General features: G+C 35.7%; 1 protein-coding gene, 1 long non-coding RNA gene and 1 pseudogene across 3 annotated transcripts; all 3 read left to right on the top strand.

Annotated features, from left to right (window-relative positions):
• Positions 1–3,795: 3,795 nt before the first annotated feature.
• LOC131539577 (uncharacterized) lies at positions 3,796–11,714 on the top strand. 2 transcript variants are annotated; one of them, XR_009270914.1, is made up of 5 exons: positions 3,796–3,876; positions 4,299–4,379; positions 4,609–4,679; positions 5,173–5,261; positions 11,458–11,714. It is a non-coding gene; the product is annotated as an uncharacterized LOC131539577 (long non-coding RNA). The 2 variants fall into 2 exon arrangements; XR_009270915.1 differs by lacking the exon at positions 3,796–3,876 and adding an exon at positions 3,924–4,034.
• Positions 11,715–11,748: 34 nt separating this feature from the next.
• Positions 11,749–12,603, top strand: LOC131538535 (putative DMBT1-like protein). Its single transcript, XM_058772399.1, has 3 exons — positions 11,749–11,769; positions 11,859–12,177; positions 12,296–12,603. Exons 1-3 carry the CDS (start codon positions 11,749–11,751, stop codon positions 12,601–12,603), a joined length of 648 nt encoding a protein of 215 aa, XP_058628382.1.
• Positions 12,503–17,130, top strand: part of LOC131539572 (scavenger receptor cysteine-rich type 1 protein M130-like) — a 40,537-nt pseudogene continuing 35,909 nt past the window's right edge.

A 17,130-nucleotide genomic window follows, 5' to 3' on the forward strand; every position in this document is an offset into this window, starting at 1 on the left:
AACATACTTTTCCAATAATTGCTCACAGCTGCTATTTGTAAATGTAAATCCCAAAGTAAATATCAACAACTTTTAGCAAAATATAAAAGTCCTCTGGTCTACAAATACAGATATTATATGATATTTAAGTCGAAGGTGCTGTGAACTGTTACAGACTCATGAATCTGAAATCATAGCACAATATCCAATATACAACCTGACTGAATGTTTGGGGGAAAAAGTTTTTCGGTTTTTATTCTCTCAAATTTCTTAGGCTACGTGATAGAAATTGTTTAATCTAGTGCAGTTGCATAAACTCCACAGTGTGTAAAAATGTCTGGAAAGGCAAATTCAAACATTCTGAAGAGGCCATGAAAACAAAGATCAAAGCAAAGAAAATCTCAGAAAAGAAATTCAATACAAAATGTAGCAAAACATTAGATTGCAGCTAAAACAAACAGTATATAGGATTGCTTAAACTCTGCAGACCACTAAAAAGCTTTAAGGCAGTTGGTGTGGTTTCAGTTGCACAGTCCTTCCCTGTTTCCCTGGCTCTTCCCCCACATCATCATAGTCTGTAATTAGAAAACATAAGTAAATTAAATGTGTCAATACATCTCACTCATATACTTCCTCTTTGTATCATCATTCTCCTCCTCAACACCCACTGATATTAATGTATATTATCAATAACATAAAAAAATAGTCCTCATATTTTACATGACACTTTACTGTGCTAATATAGAAATATATCATTTGAATCCCACACCTGCTTTATCATCAGAGAACTGTGGTACAGTGACAACATCATCATAGTCTGTAACTAGAAAACATAAGTAAATTAAATGTGTCAATACATCTCACTCATATACTTCCTCTTTGTATCATTCTCCTCCTCAACACCCACTGATATTAATGTATATTATCAATAACATAAAAATAGTCCTCATATTTTACATGACACTTTACTGTGCTAATATAGAAATATATCATTTGAATCCCACACCTGCTTTATCATCGGAGAACTCTGGTACAGTGACAACATCATCATAGTCTGTAATTAGAAAACATAAGTAAATTAATGTGTCAATACATCTCACTCATATACTTCCTCTTTGTATCATTCTCCTCCTCCTCAACACCCACTGATATTAATGTATATTATCAATAACATAAAAATAGTCCTCATATTTTACATGACACTTTACTGTGCTAATATAGAAATATATCATTTGAATCCCACACCTGCTTTATCATCGGAGAACTCTGGTACAGTGACAACATCATCATAGTTTTCTGGTAAGTCATCTACAACAAAATGAAAAGCAAAAATTTGGGATTTTGAAACCGTATGAATGCATAATCAAAATGTATCTAAATATATAGCGTTTAAAACTGTAGAAATAATTTTAAAATTAACCTTTACAATGTCTCCAACCAGCAGTGATTACATCATAAACCTCTGGTGTGATTTGTTGCTCTTCTAAATTTTTTTATAATACAGAAAGAAATAACAGAAACTAAGTTTACTGTCCACATGCCAAAAAAGTAATAAAATTAAGTGAAATCCTGTGATCAGTTAATAAAGTCACTGACCTGTTGGGCCTTTAGTGGTGCTGGTTTTATTATAGTAGCCAAGTTTGACACTTGCTGAAGATTTTGCTTTAATAAAAATTATATTTACATTTTGTCACAGTGTCATTCAGTCTGGAATTTGTTTCGCATTTGCACTATTTCCCTGCCTGTGCTGTCACGGTTAAAGATTTGATGATTACCTTGTTTGATTACCTTGTTTGCACTGTGTGCTTAAGTTCAGCACAAATAATAATTCACTTTTTAAAAGCATTATTGGCAGAAATAAATTTTTTGCTGGGCCTATTAGCAAACACACAAATGTATCCTCACATGAACCCATTCCTCACTGCCTTCTAGAAATACACACACCTGCACCAACACTTAATAACATATGAATATCTCATGATAATCTAAAAAGATATGCTGACTGACACACACACACACACATAAACATGCACCTGCAGCTCTGTGGTTTTCTGTCAGAAATTCTGTGGTTTGAATCAGGAGGTTTAACAGGGCTAATAATAGATGAATATCAACTGTCTGATAGACTCTTATTAATGCTATTAAATGAGATTGATGGCTCATGTCTCACCCCTCTGAGTGAAAAGATCGTGTCTATTGGTGGGTCGGCGCTGAATCTCCTCATAAACGGCCTCAGTCGCCGTCCTGTGTCTCCTCTTAGAGAGAGCTGTGAGTGTAGACAGACAAACCTGCTGTCAGTTCACAACACATGACTGATCACACACTGAATAAGACACAATATGACAGTCTCTGGATCTCTCCTACCTCTCCTCATCACTCTGTTCTGCTGAATCAGTATAAGCAGTGGCACTAAGAGCAGTAAGAGCACAACTCCCAGTACAATCACAAGCACTGGGGGGACGGAGAGAGACGCTGCTGGAGGAGTTTGTGGAGGAGAGACTGATGTTGTTGTGGCAAGAGTAGTGGACACTGACAAATCTGTCGAAACAAATGCATTAAAAATAATAATTATCTTAAATACACGTATATTATTAGCTCTAAAATGATTAAATGAATAATTTCTCAGTGTTTGCTGTGACCTGCACAGGTGAGTCCAGCGTGCTCTTTGTGGGAGCAGTCAGTGTGGTTTTTCAGGGAGAGAGGACAGTCCCACAGGTGAAGCTCATTCCCTCTGCACTCGACTCTGTTCAGCCACACAACACCTTCACCAGCACCAAAGACTGAATTCCCATCAGCCCTCAGTGCTGCTCCACAACCCAGCTGCCTGCAGACCACCTGAGCATCGCTGATGTCCCACTGATCATCACAGACTGAGCCCCACACAGCGTTATGATACACCTCCAGCCTCCCAGAGCACCGGCCCTCCCCTCCTCTCAGTCTGAGAGGAACATGGTCTAAAACACACATCAACCAGCACTGGCCAACTTCAGCACAACATTTACAACAAAACACAGACTGAAACTGAATATAGAGTTTAAAATGCAATTTTAAATGCACTGATTTTAAATGCAAATAATGTAATGCACAGATAATATATGAGGCAAATACAAGCTTAAACAACTAACTAATATTAAATGTATCATCAGGAAACTTACTTGAACACTGTCTCTGGTGAGGAGATGTTGAACATGACAGACGACTCCGAGGAGACTCATCACTCTCCTCCACTGAAATAAAACATTATACAATCACCAAGAGACTCAAGACTCTTCTCACCTGCTATGTTTAGTTTTGCAGAAAAATTAGTTTACTTACCACATAAACCTGACCATATTAAATCCAAAACCAATTAAATTACACTTACTTGAGCAAATGATTTTGGCCACTTCAGCTTCACCACAGTCATTCTGTCCCCAGGGTGAAGATGGACATTGCCATAAAGTGGAGTCATGTGGTCGACATGTTACTTCATCCAGACAGTTAGGAGCTGATTTCACTCTTGCTGTAGAATCAGACAAAATACCAGATCTTCCACAGTTCAGCTCTTGACAGATCAGACTCGCTGTGTCTCTGTCCATCTGGTTCCAGCACACATTACCCCAGGATCCATTGTAGAAAACCTCCACATTCCCTTCACAGCCCTCGGTTAACCTGATCTCTTTAAACTCTACACTGTAACCGTATTATGTACAGTAAGATACTGTAAAATGTATATACAGTATTTTACTGTAAACTGCAAAGGATCATGGGAAAATGTATGGTCACTACAGTAAATTTACTGAACTTGCCCGCGAAAAACTGACCAATGGCAAGGGAGATTTATTTTGTTTGCTGTCTGGTGGAAGCAGCAGTAAGAGGACAAAAGAGACAAGTTGCACTGTTAACTGGAGAAAAAAGGTTAGTAGGCCTATATTATTTCTTTTTTATGCAAAACTGAGATGTTTTAAGATGTTTTAACTTATTAACAGCAAACTAACATTATTCATGTCGGAGTTGGGGCCTTTTTTTCTGATGACGGCCGGATTAACGCCGTCATAAATTGATAAGGTCGACTGGTGAGTAAATTAAGGTCACCTATATTAGTCAAAATAAACCTTATTAAACCGAGAAACACGTTTGTAGGTTTTGCTGCTCTTTGATGCAAGTTGTTAATCTGGCGAGTCGTTATTTAACGTTAACAACGAACTAACGTGAAATAACGTTACTGAGGTAAAGTGCGTACGGTTTCAATTCAGTGATTAAATATAAGTGAGATATTCAGTGAGATTTTAAGCAGTATTTTCAAGTACTTCTTTTGTTTGTTCTTTTCAAATTTCTAGTTTAGATGTCGTCGACAACGTCTGAGGTGTATTTTGGAGCCTCTTCTTGTGAATGCCATAGTTTCGATGATACATCAACTGGTAAGTTAATAATGTCAGTTAGTTAGCCGAAGTTAACGAACACAGAAGCATAATATCTTTTGTACACTGCCTCTTTATCGCAAGTGTAATTCTCTTCAAATGCTATTCAAGTTAGAAACGTGTGTTATGTTGTATGTAACTTTAGAGACGGTCCCTAACACGAAATACTGAGGAAAACCGAGTTAAGAAATACCACTGTAAAGTACATCTTTTGTATTTTATTTTCAAGTTTGTGATCATGTTGTCTGCATCGGAGGAGTATTGGAGACTTTTCCTGTGATTGCCGTCGACTCGTAACAGGTGAGCTTTCATCTAATGTTACTAAAGTAGCCAAATTAGCCACGGGCTGCTGTTCTCCACTAACTTACTTTTTAAAGAGAGGAACGGGCTAGCAATATATTAATATAGTAAGTTTTGCTTATAAATATAAAAAAATGTGGTAACACTTTACAATAAGGTTCATTAGTTAACATTAACGTTAGTTAAAAACATTAATGAACAATGCTTCTACAGCATTTACCAATGCATTATTAAAATCACAAGCTGTGTTTGTTAATGTTAATGACAATACAGTTGTTTATACCATGTTAGTTCACAGTGCATTAATGTTAACAAAGATTAATGAATAGTGTAATAAATGCATTGTTCATTCATTGTTCATGTTAGTTAATACATTAACCAATGTTAACAAAAATGTTTATTTTATTCAAAATGTTTGTATTACTGTACGGTAGTTTTTTTCTGATCAAACTATAGTAACACTAAAAGTGTGTTGTGACTCTGTCTGTTACAGGAGATTTCTCCAAGCAAAAACAGGATCCTGAATGTGAGGGCAGAATCATCATACAGCCAGCTGTCCGTTTTACAGAAATGCAGAATTAGGTAACCCAAAATACATTTTGTTTTACATTGCATTTACATTCATGCATTTGCCAGATGCTTTTAGCCAAAGCAAGTTATATTGTATTTAATGTAGGGGAGCACGGGACACAACCTAACAGACTTTCTTAGCATGTGTAAATCCACGTGGGGTTCAGAGTATAATTTTTTTTATACACTTTAATTTCACACTTGTCTAGTACAAATATGTTGCGTTGTTTCATAATTACAGGTGTATATGTTTTTCGTTATTTATCTCAAAAGAATGGAAGTGACAACATGCCCCGTAGGTGGGGTACATTGTAACATGCGAGGGGCACGTTGTAACAACCATATAAGCTTAAAATATTATCGGATCTAATGAAAAAAAATATACAAGACAAACTAAAATATTTTGTCAATAAACTTTTTCAAATAAAATAATGGCGTTTTTTAAGAATTAAAAATAATCTAATTTTGGAGTTTGATAATGAACACATTGCAACCATGCTTGGGACGGCCCTGATCGCAACACACAGCTACATATACAGTGTAGTTCAAAACGGAGTGCGCAAATGAAGAAACACATTCAGAAATGATACATTCCCCTTCCTCCACACGCAGCTGTCATAGGACACATAAACGAGCCAAAAATGCTTTACATTTCTTGAAATAACAATTTCTGAACATTAAACATCGATTCTCAGTCTTTATTCACCTGCTTCTTGTGGCTTCTCATTGAAACTCATAAAAGTAAATGGTGTAAATTGCATTGCTAATGTCATAGAATAGCATAGTTTAATAATAGCGGGGCACATTGTAACAGTGTTATAACGTTCCCCATCTGTGCAACTGTAATTTAAAACTGGTTAGTGTCTTCTGCTAGTTAACGAAGCATTACAAAACTATCTAAACTGATAACAGATTGGAGATTAAAATAATAGCAGATTTGTCTAATTTTAAATGAATACTAAAAACTGAGATGACAATTTACTTCAGCCAGAAATGTACTTCTGCTTTGGTAGAATATATATTCAGCGACATCTTCAAAAGATTTTTGAATTTTGGTGCACTTTATTCTCTATATAGTGTTGATATGGCAGTAGTAAATACTGTAAATTTGGTTATGCTAGCATGTGTGGAAATATTTAAACCATGTGTGTTACAACTTACCCAGTGTTAGTTTGTGCTCTGCACTCCCCTATACACATTTTATTAAGTTACTCATTCCTGGGAATCAAACAGGGATGGCGCTAGGGGTGTGTGCGCATCAAGATTGAGATTTTCTAGGACACACACACACACACACACACACACATTTAGAAATGACTAGATTATATGAACAGATTGGTTAGCATTTAGCATGGTCTGTGGCAGATCAATAAACAAGTTCATATTAAGTGATTTAAATCGTGAAGAAAATAGTCTTGTCGCAAAAACGGTTCTAAACAAAGCCATGTTGTGCGTCTCTGCACACAACAGTGTTTCATTACTGAAAGAATTTACCTTTTTTGAATGTCTTGAATCAGTGATTCACTGATCCATTCATAAAAACAGTTCCTTCGTTCCTGAAAGAACCAGCAGTTTTTAATGAATAGATTGAATAAATGACTCAGTGGCTCAGTCATTAAGACAGTGGCTTGCTGCCACCTACTGTTAATTTTAGTCTCATTTTTAAAAGTATCATTCTATTTTTTTCTATCATTACATATTTTTGTTTATATTTAAAACATTCATTTCATAATATTATGCAATTTGTAAGTGCAAATTATAATTACACTTGTCGCTTTAAAAAAAAAAAAAAAAAAAAGCCGCCACTTAGCTAATGTAACTTTTCAGCAAAGCCCGTTTTATTTTACTTGTATCCCATGTATTGTGATACATAAATTAATGTCTCTGGGCTAAGGCCCGTATATCCACTCACCCTAGAACCGCCCCTGGAATCAAACCCATTAATTCAGCATTCTAGCACTTTGCTCTACTGATTGAGAATGCATTGTAAAAAATGGATCTTTAATAATGGATTAATAACTAATTATGTACCTTCCTTTGTACAGTAGGTGCGTTCAGATTAGTATATAAGGTTTTATTAACATCAAAGTGCATACAGCACCAAGTTTGACAGTTGAGGCAAATTCTGTAAACACTGATTTGAAAAATAATGCTTTTATTTTTCTTGTGCTTGCAGGTTCATTCAGATCTTTGTGGCACCAAATGCATTGAAAGTCACAGGTCAGCTGGCATTCTGGAAAGAGGGTGCAAAGAAAAAGGATCTGCCTGAATCCCATCCTGCTGTTTCTCATCAGAGAGCTTGTCAACTTTGACTGTCAAAATTACTGAAATTGAACACAAACTCATTTTTACTGTGTTATTTGATTTTTATTTACACTACCAGTCAAAAGTTTTTGAACAGTAAGATTTGTAATGTTTTTAAAGAAGCCTCTTCTGCTCACCAAGCCTGCATTTATTTGATCCAAAGTACAGCAAAAACAGTACAATTTTGAAATATTTGTACTATTTAAAATAAATGTTTTCTATTTGAATATATTTTAAAATGTAACTTATTCCTGTCATCAAAGCTGAATTTTCAGCATCATTACTCCAGTCTTCAGTGTCACATGATCCTTCAGAAATCATTCTAATATTCTGATTTGCTGCTCAAAAAACTATTATTATTGTGCTGAAAACAGCTGAGTCAAATTTTTTCAGGTTTCCTTGATGAATAGAAAGTTCAGAACAGCATTTATCTGAAATAGAAATATTTTGTAACATTAAAAATTTATTTATCTTCACTATACCATCCTTATTAAATAAAAGTAGTAATTCGTATAATCCCACCCCCCACCCTCCAAAAAAATTACTGAATCCAAGCTTTTGAATGGTATAGTGTATAATGTTACAAAATCTTTTTACTTCAGATAAATGTTGATCTTTGGATCTTTCTATTCATCAAAGAATCCTGAAAATATTTACTCAACTGTTATGATGATAATAATAATAATAATAATAATAAATGTTTATCAGTATATTAGAATGATTTCTGAAGGATCATGTGACACTGGAGACTGGAGTAATGATGCTGAAAATTTAGCTTTGATCACAGGAATAAATTACATTTTAAAATATATTCAAATAGAAAGCTGTTATTTTAAATAGTAAAATATTTCACAGTATTACTGTTTTTGCAGTAAATAAATGCAGGCTTGGTGAGCAGAAGATAATTCTTTAAAATATCAAAATCTTACCGTTCAAAAACTTTTGACTGTTAGTGTACTTGTTTTTGCTCTTAAGTATGTGTATATTTTGCCATAATACAAAGTGCCCAGGGGACTGTTGTGATGCCCTTTGTTCAGCTAGTTCACCCTAGAGATCAAGACTTGTAATTTGTACTTTTAAACAGAAAATATTCAACAATTAAAAATAATATTATCAGAGCTAATGCTCATGAGTTATTGTGATTTGTATGGGGTGGTAAAAAATGTTTAAATTACATGAAAATAAACACTACAGCACTGATACTGTAAATGAAAATACGGTGAAAATACGGTAATACTGTAAATGAAAATACAGTAAAGGCATTCTTATACTGTAAATGCAATTACAGTAATAATACTGTAACCATTTTTACAGTAATTTACTGGCATCCAGCTGCCAGTAAAATACTGTAAAATTTACAGCAACCTTTTTACAGTGTAGTTGTTAAGTTTAGGTATTGGGGGGGGGATGTAGAATGTGCTTTATACGTACTAATAAACAGCCAATATGTTAATAATTGGAATGCTAATAAGCAACTAGTTAATAGTGAGAACTGGTCTCTATATGAAACTGTCACTGAAAGTTCTTCACCAAAGCCTTCAAACCTACTTTTTAAAATACCACAAAGACCTCCTGACCTCTCACATTGAATAAATGATCCACAGTTTCTTCTATTCTGCAAAAACAGGCATTTTTCCCCTTCTCTTGCACTTTCTTGAAGTTCTAAAGCTTCTCTGCAGACTCCTGGCAAAGCTGCATGCACTTCCTTCAGTACCTGAGACAGGAGGCGCAAAGAGTTTATTCCAGTGTCCTTTTGTAACAATTCCACTGCCCCAAAAAAACTCCTAAGATTTTAGTACTTTCTGTTCCCCCATTTCAATCCCCCTGGAATGTGAGGTATCCTACCATTCCTCCATTCACCTATAATAAACCCCTCAGTTTACCTTTGTAGAAGAAACTTTTTCAAACAAGACTATGCCTTTACAGAGTGCATCAGGAGAATAAACAGGAAAACATTAGAAACCAATTACCTTTGTTGTTGGAGAAACCAAGGGTTATACTGGAATAAAATTCCCAATTACTGTAATTCCACTTTCAACCCATCAATTAAGGAGTAGCTTGTCTTTCAGGAATACCACCACGGCCTTGTTTATTTGAGACGCTGATACAGACAGGGTTCTGGTCGTCCCAAACGTCTTCCATTTAAGGATTATGGAGGCCACTGTGCTCTTAGGAACCATAAGTGCAGCAGAAATGTTTTTGTAACCTTTGCCAGATCTGTGCCTTGCCACAATTCTGTCTCTGAGCTCTTCAGGCAGTTTCTTTGACCTCATGATTCTCATTTGCTCTGACATGCACTGTGAGCTGTAAGGTCTTATATAGACAGGTGTGTGGCTTTCCTAATCAAGTTCAATCAGTATAATCAAACACAGCTGGACTCAAATGAAGGTGTAGAACCATCTCAAGGATGATCAGAAGAAATGGACAGCACCTGAGTTAAATATATGAGTGTCACAGCAAAGGGTCTGAATACTTAGGACCATGTGATATTTCAGTTTTTCCTTTTTAATGAATCTGCAAAAATGTCAGCAATTCTGTGTTTTTCTGTCAATATGGGGTGCTGTGTGTACATTAATGAGGAAAAAAATGAACTTAAATGATTTTAGCAAATGGTTGCAATATAACAGAGTGAAAAATTTAAGGGGGTCTGAATACGTTCCGTACCCACTGTATATAGGCCTATGCTTCGATTACTATTAGTTTATGGACACCCCATATTTTACATGTAAATGTGCCTTATGTTTGTCTTTACAGCTGTGTTTGAGCTTTCTTTTGAGTCCATATGTATGTTTAATTATATAAATAAATAAAAAACTAATAATAAAACAAAACTACAAATAAGTTTTATCTTTGGTTTTTGTACTGGTGATATAAAGGAATAAGGATGGCATTATTAGTGCATGTTAATTCATATTTAAGTTAATGATTTGTAAGTGCATCATTGCACTTTATTTGAGAGGGCACATCAAAATCAATTCACTGTTAACTATTAGTAAATTCAGCTCATAATTTATTGTAACTTACTATCAAATACACATGTACTAACTATAGTATTCAGCACAGTTCTGTGGCTTTTTTAAAAAGTCAGAGAGTGGAGATACAGTATCATCACTGTCCGTGCATGGAGATTGAACTGTACTGATACCCATATTTATTATTGCTTTTATAGAGACTGTTTGATTTAGTTAACCCCTAAATGATAATAGAACAAAGTGAGATACTGTATACTATTTTGTTTATTATTTGTTGCCATATGCTGGGTGCTTACCTGCTAACTAACCTTTCATGAGTACAGTTTATATATTAAGTTCTGCTTTTCCATTCAAGACCTGATTAGTCTGTTTTGCAAAACATCTTGAGAAACACAAGACACCACAGTAAAAAAATATACAGTGCCCTCTGTAATGTTTGTGTCAAAGAATCCCCTATTCATAATCATCCTAGTTCAGGGCACCATAATGTTAAGGACACAGTAATAGCATGTACTTTGTTGTATATCCTCGGTGATGAAGCATTTGATGTTTCATTACACTTCCAAATTCATTTTCATGAATTAATTGCTGAATTAATTTTCAATCTGCAGTTATATGAACAAAGAAAATGACTGAGACAAGAAAAGAAAAGTATCTGTCCCAAACATTTTTGAGGGCACTATGTGTGATTAAATTGTGTTTCCTATGTTTTGCTTTAAATAAATGAAATTAATAATGGCATTTGCAAATTCCAATTAAATTTACTGGTTTCAAAATGTTGATCTCTTTAAATTATGAATGCAATGGTGGATAATTATATATATATATATATATATATATATATATATATATATATATATATATATGTATGTATGTATATAATTAAAGTTTTATTACCAAAAGAAAAACTGTAATTATCTGTGTTCTCTTAGAAGTCAGGCTGGTTGGAGGTTCTCGCTGCTCTGGGAGGTTAGAGATCCTTCATGATCAGTCGTGGATGTCAGTGTGTGACGCTGTCTTTGACCAGCAGGATGCAGAGGTTGTGTGTAGAGAGCTGGACTGTGGGGCTCCTGTACAGGTGCTGGGAGCAGCTGCTTTTGACAAAGGAGACACTCAGATGTGGACACAAGAGATTCAGTGCAGAGGAAATGAGTCTCAGATTCACCTCTGTCCAACATCATCATTCAGATTTACACGCAAATACAACTGTTCTCACAAAAACTATGTTAGACTGCTGTGTACTGGTACGTGTTGACAATTTCAACAAGAATATTTTATTTAATTTTGATGAATTTCTTCTAATATTTTTTTTATTTTTCTCCTATATGCACAGACAGAAAAAAATGTGAGGTTGGTTGGTGGTCACAATCGCTGTGCTGGTGAAGTGGAGGTTCTTCATAGAGGTCAGTGGGGAAGAGTGTGTGATATTGGCTGGGATTTGGCTGATGCTGCAGTGGTGTGTAGAGAGCTGGACTGTGGAGAACCTGTAGATATTCTGAGTGGTGATCAAGTTGGACCCGAATCAGGATCAATCTGGATAAATAATGCAATGTGCACTGGATCTGAGTCCATGCTGAAAAAGTGTGGATTAGCCACATGCATTTTAAATGGTGTGTGTCATCATGGTAAGAGTGCTGGAGTCATCTGCTCAGGTAACCTCAAAACTTAATTTGTTAAAATTTTTTTTTAAAAAGTATGAAAAAATGAATGTTTTGTTATGAAAGGTTCGTTCATACTCAGAGTTTGTTTTGTGTTTTTGTTTTTTTTAAGATGTCAGGCTGGTTGGAGGTTCTCGCTGTTCTGGGAGGTTAGAGATACTTCATGATCAGTCGTGGATGTCAGTGTGTGACGCTGTCTTTGACCAGCAGGATGCAGAGGTTGTGTGTAGAGAGCTGGACTGTGGGGCTCCTGTACAGGTGCTGGGAGCAGCTGCTTTTGACAAAGGAGACGCTCAGATGTGGACACAAGAGATTCAGTGCAGAGGAAATGAGTCTCAGATTCACCTCTGTCCAACATCACCATCACATGAAAACAACTGTTCTCATGACAACAGTGTTGCACTGGTGTGTGCAGGTTAGAGCAGATTTCTTTTAGATCACTGAAATGCCAAATCCTTTGACACTTTATATGATTTTTTTTCTCTCTTTGCTTGATTCTTCTCTCACCTCTCTTTTTCTTTGTTTATAAATATTTCTTCTTTTGTCTTCTGTATTCAATATATAGACAGTGTGAATGTGAGACTAGTAAATGGTCACAGTCGCTGTGCTGGTAGAGTGGAGGTTCTTCATAGAGGTCAGTGGGGAACAGTGTGTGATGAAGGCTGGGATATGGCTGATGCTGCAGTGGTGTGTAGAGAGCTGGACTGTGGAGAACCTGTAGATGCTCTGGGTGATTCTCATTTTGGACCAGGATCAGGACCAGTCTGGATAAAAATTGCATTTTGTACTGGATCAGAAACTACACTGAAGAACTGCGGATCAATAGAATCACTTAATTATGGCTGTAATCAAGACAGAGGTGCTGGCGTCATCTGCTCAGGTGAGTTGCTTCAAAATTAACATAAACATAAGACATGGAGCACTAATGATCTACATTTCTTATATTTTTAGTCCCCAAATGTTATACTGTTTTTCTTTTAACAACAGTAAGTGTGATTTAATGATTGACTATCATTAAATGTACTATTGGTATAAACCAACCAATTATGCTGGAAGAGGTCATTCACCCTCATGTGGTCTTCGGGGTCTTTTTGACCTGCAAATGAAGTTTGCTAAAATAAAAATAATAAATGGTTCTTTGTCCAAATGACATGAGACTTTGTACGGTGGTCAACACTTTCTAGATCTACAAATAAAAAAAAAAATTGGAATGAGATATTGATTTTATGTCACACTCATGGTCTTCGTGGTCTCTGGAAATCCCGCTTAGAAAATGGACAAAAATCATCCTCAAAATCAGAAACAACGCAGAACACACATGGACAGAAATGAAGTGGCACACTTCCAACAATGCAAAAAACGTCCACACGTCATGCTCACACGCGCACACACACGCACACACACACACACACACACACACACACACACACATACACAGGGGAATACATTTGTAAGACTAAAAAGACTGCTCTCTTATAATTTGTCAAATAATATAATCCAAAATGCAGAGCCACCACAAAAATAAATCGGTGACACTGACACATTGACAATGCACTCACTCACACACACACACACACAGGAATAAATTTGTGAGACCATAAAAACTGCTCTCTTATAATTTGTCAAATAAAATAATCCAAAATGCAGAACCACCACAAAAATAAATTGGTGACACTGACACATTGACAATGTACACACACACATACATATTTGTAGAATTATGTGAAAAACAGATGATTGAAATAAATGATAAACTCTAAAGACTCAACTTATTCTCTTATAACTCTTGTTCAGGTTTGATTCTAATCATAGTGTAACATTATTGAAAAACTTTTTCTTTTCTTTTTTCTGTACAAAAAATGCTAAACTTTGACAAAAAGTAATGTGTATTGTTATAATTGTGATTTCATAATAAGTAGATATGAATCCAACTTTAAAAAAAAAAAAGCTCTGCAGCCATCTACTGGTAAAAGTGATAATTTTTTACTTTTAAAACTGCATTTTCCAACAGATGGGCAAAAATATTACACTAAACCATGTCAAATGATCCACGTTATCCCCATGAATGAAAGTTAGAAATGTGGGTCTTTTATAAAGTTAATTTTACATAAAAACTGTTTTTGTATAAAAACCTATGTAAAAAAATATTTTTTCATTTATTTATATAAATTTAAAAAATATCATAAATCCTCTAAACACTACACAAATGTGGAGTTAAAACTTTAATAAACAGAGTAAAATTACATTATTTTGTTAAAAAAAAAAAAAAAATATATATATATATATATATATATATATATATATATATATATATATATATATATATATATATATATATATATACATACATGTATATATATTGTTACGAAATTACATTTTGTTGCCTACATTTTGTCTCTAGAGACCCCAAAGACCATGAGTGCACAACCCAAAATGAAGACTGCACAAGGGTTAAAGACATCCACCATCCAATGTTTTTAACCCTATAAACAATAATGTACTCATTATAATAAATTTATATTGTAATTTACTCATTCTAATTTATTAAAAATTCATCTTTACATTGCTGGTAGGTAATCATTGCAAAACACACTCTCTACATTAAAAAATAAAAAATAAAAAATTATAAGCATTCTAAACTAATGGGCTGTCTTCACAGTATCTCAAGTGCACACGCTTAGGTACTCACACAGATCACACTGCACACGCATTCAGCAACACAGAAACAACAACAAAATAGCTTATTTAACCTATCGGTAAGCCCCTCCCCTCAAACATAGATGAGCCAGTGGCAGTTGAGTATCAGTTGGACTGGGACCGGAACTCGGACATCTTTAGGTTTCAGTGCCATAAAGAAACATTGGAAGGTGTGCATCTATTATGGGACTTCCCGTATGAGAACTGACCATTGTTTTTTTCTATTTATTATGAATGGAGTCTTTATAGCCCTCTAAAACAGTGGTTTTCAAACTTGTTCCTGGGGACCCACAGCTCTGCACATTTTGCATGTCTCCCTAATTTACACACCTGATTCAGATCATCAGCTCATTAGGAAAGAGCTCCATGAACTCAAATGAGTGTGTCAGATAAGGGAGACATGCAAAATGTGCAGAGCAGTGGGTCCCGAGGAACAGGATTGAAAACCACTGCTCTAAAATATAGTGTCCCATATCTCGAAAACGCTGCAGTAAAAAAGCCCCACAAAAAATGGCCATGCAGGATGATTAGAATGCAGTCTAAAATTCAAGATACGAGGGTAAAAAATTGCCAGTGGGTTTGTTTTATTTTAATTTATTTATTTTTGATATACTTTAGCAATATCACATGATTCGAGCAAGAGATCTGATTTTCTTATTGAACAACTGTTCAATATCCGCGATTTCACGCCACTGCATTTTAGACACAATATTGTCAATATTGTCTGTTTTTGTGCAATTTCACCAACAAAAATATTACCTATAAAATCCTAGCTAGCAGAACTTTTGTGCATCTCTGATCAACACACAGCGGTGTTTCATTACTGAATGGATCCACAGTTTTGAACAAATCGAGTGAGTAAATGATTTAGTGAGCCATTCATAAAAACAGTCACTTGCTTCGTTTCTGAAAGAACCAGCCATTTGAACAATCAGTTGAATGAATGGCTGAATGACTCACACATTTGCCACCACCTACTGGCGCTTTTAGTTTTATATTTAGAGTATCGTTTCTTTCTTTTTAAAAATCATATTTCAGTATTGTGTTTTTGTGTGTTGAATCAACATATTTATTTCTAAAGCTACTTTGTCTATTCAGTGCTTTTCTAATTTAACACAATAATGACTTTAAATTATCTCTAATAATAACTTCAATGAATGATGTGCCAATTGATTAATCTATTTGAGATTAATTTGTTTAATTAATCGGCAAAATTAGATTAGATTAGATTCAACTTTATTGTCATTACACAAGTACAGGTACAGGGCAACGAGAACAATCTCGCTAATGTGTAATTAATTAGATTAAAAATGTAATACATAAAAATACGTAATACATAAAAATACACAGTAAAATCATGTTAATTTACAACAGACAACCCCCACCCAAAGGTCCCTGCTGTATAATATAATATTTTGTTTGTAAATGCTATTACCAATGTTGGTTACACTTTATTTTGATGTAGAGTTAGAGTGTTAGTAGAGTATTAGTAGACTGGTAGGGTTAGGGTTAGTTGACATCTACTTGCAAAGTTACTTATAGTCAGTAGAATGTCTGCTGGGGGGCCATCAAAATAAGGTTTAGCAGATATTAGGCAGACAGTCTACTAATAGTTAGTTGACACATACAATAGGTGCAACGTTATGTGACGAGTATCCCGAGTTCTCATCAGCGTTGCCCTGGAGACAAAGACGGAACACCTGTGCCAGCTCATCAGGGCCGGGCCGGTCACACCTGACACTCATCAAACCCTGGCCATATAACCCAGAAGCGGCTGGGTGAGAAGAGAGCGGACTTTCTCCCGACCGAGACTTAATGTGTGTGTTTGATCTCCCTTACAGAGGCAAGCGAGTGACCGACCGACCCAGCCCTGACGAGGGCACCACGGACTTTGCCACCGCCCAAGCCAGAACCCCGCACAAGAGAGCACCACACCGCCGCTTCCAGCCACCCTGCACCTATCTCACTCACCCCACTGTTGAATAAATCCACCCTCCGGGGTATTTATTTGAGCTCTCCTTGTCGCGTGATTCTTCCACCCCGTCACAGTGGTGGAGAATGCGGGCATGACAGGAAGTTCTCACCGGCAAGTGATCTCCACCTTCTAATCACCACTTTTGTTTTGTGCACTTTCAGGAAGGCTGGTACTCCTCCCCTACGATGGAAGAACTGCTCCGGCAATTAACGACGTCAGCCTGCGCCAGCAACAGATCGTGGAACACCTGGCCACGCGCCAAGGCCAGGCTGACC

The sequence above is a fragment of the Onychostoma macrolepis genome, chromosome 04 (genome assembly GCF_012432095.1).
Source record: "Onychostoma macrolepis isolate SWU-2019 chromosome 04, ASM1243209v1, whole genome shotgun sequence".
Classification (NCBI taxonomy): Eukaryota; Metazoa; Chordata; class Actinopteri; order Cypriniformes; family Cyprinidae; genus Onychostoma; species Onychostoma macrolepis.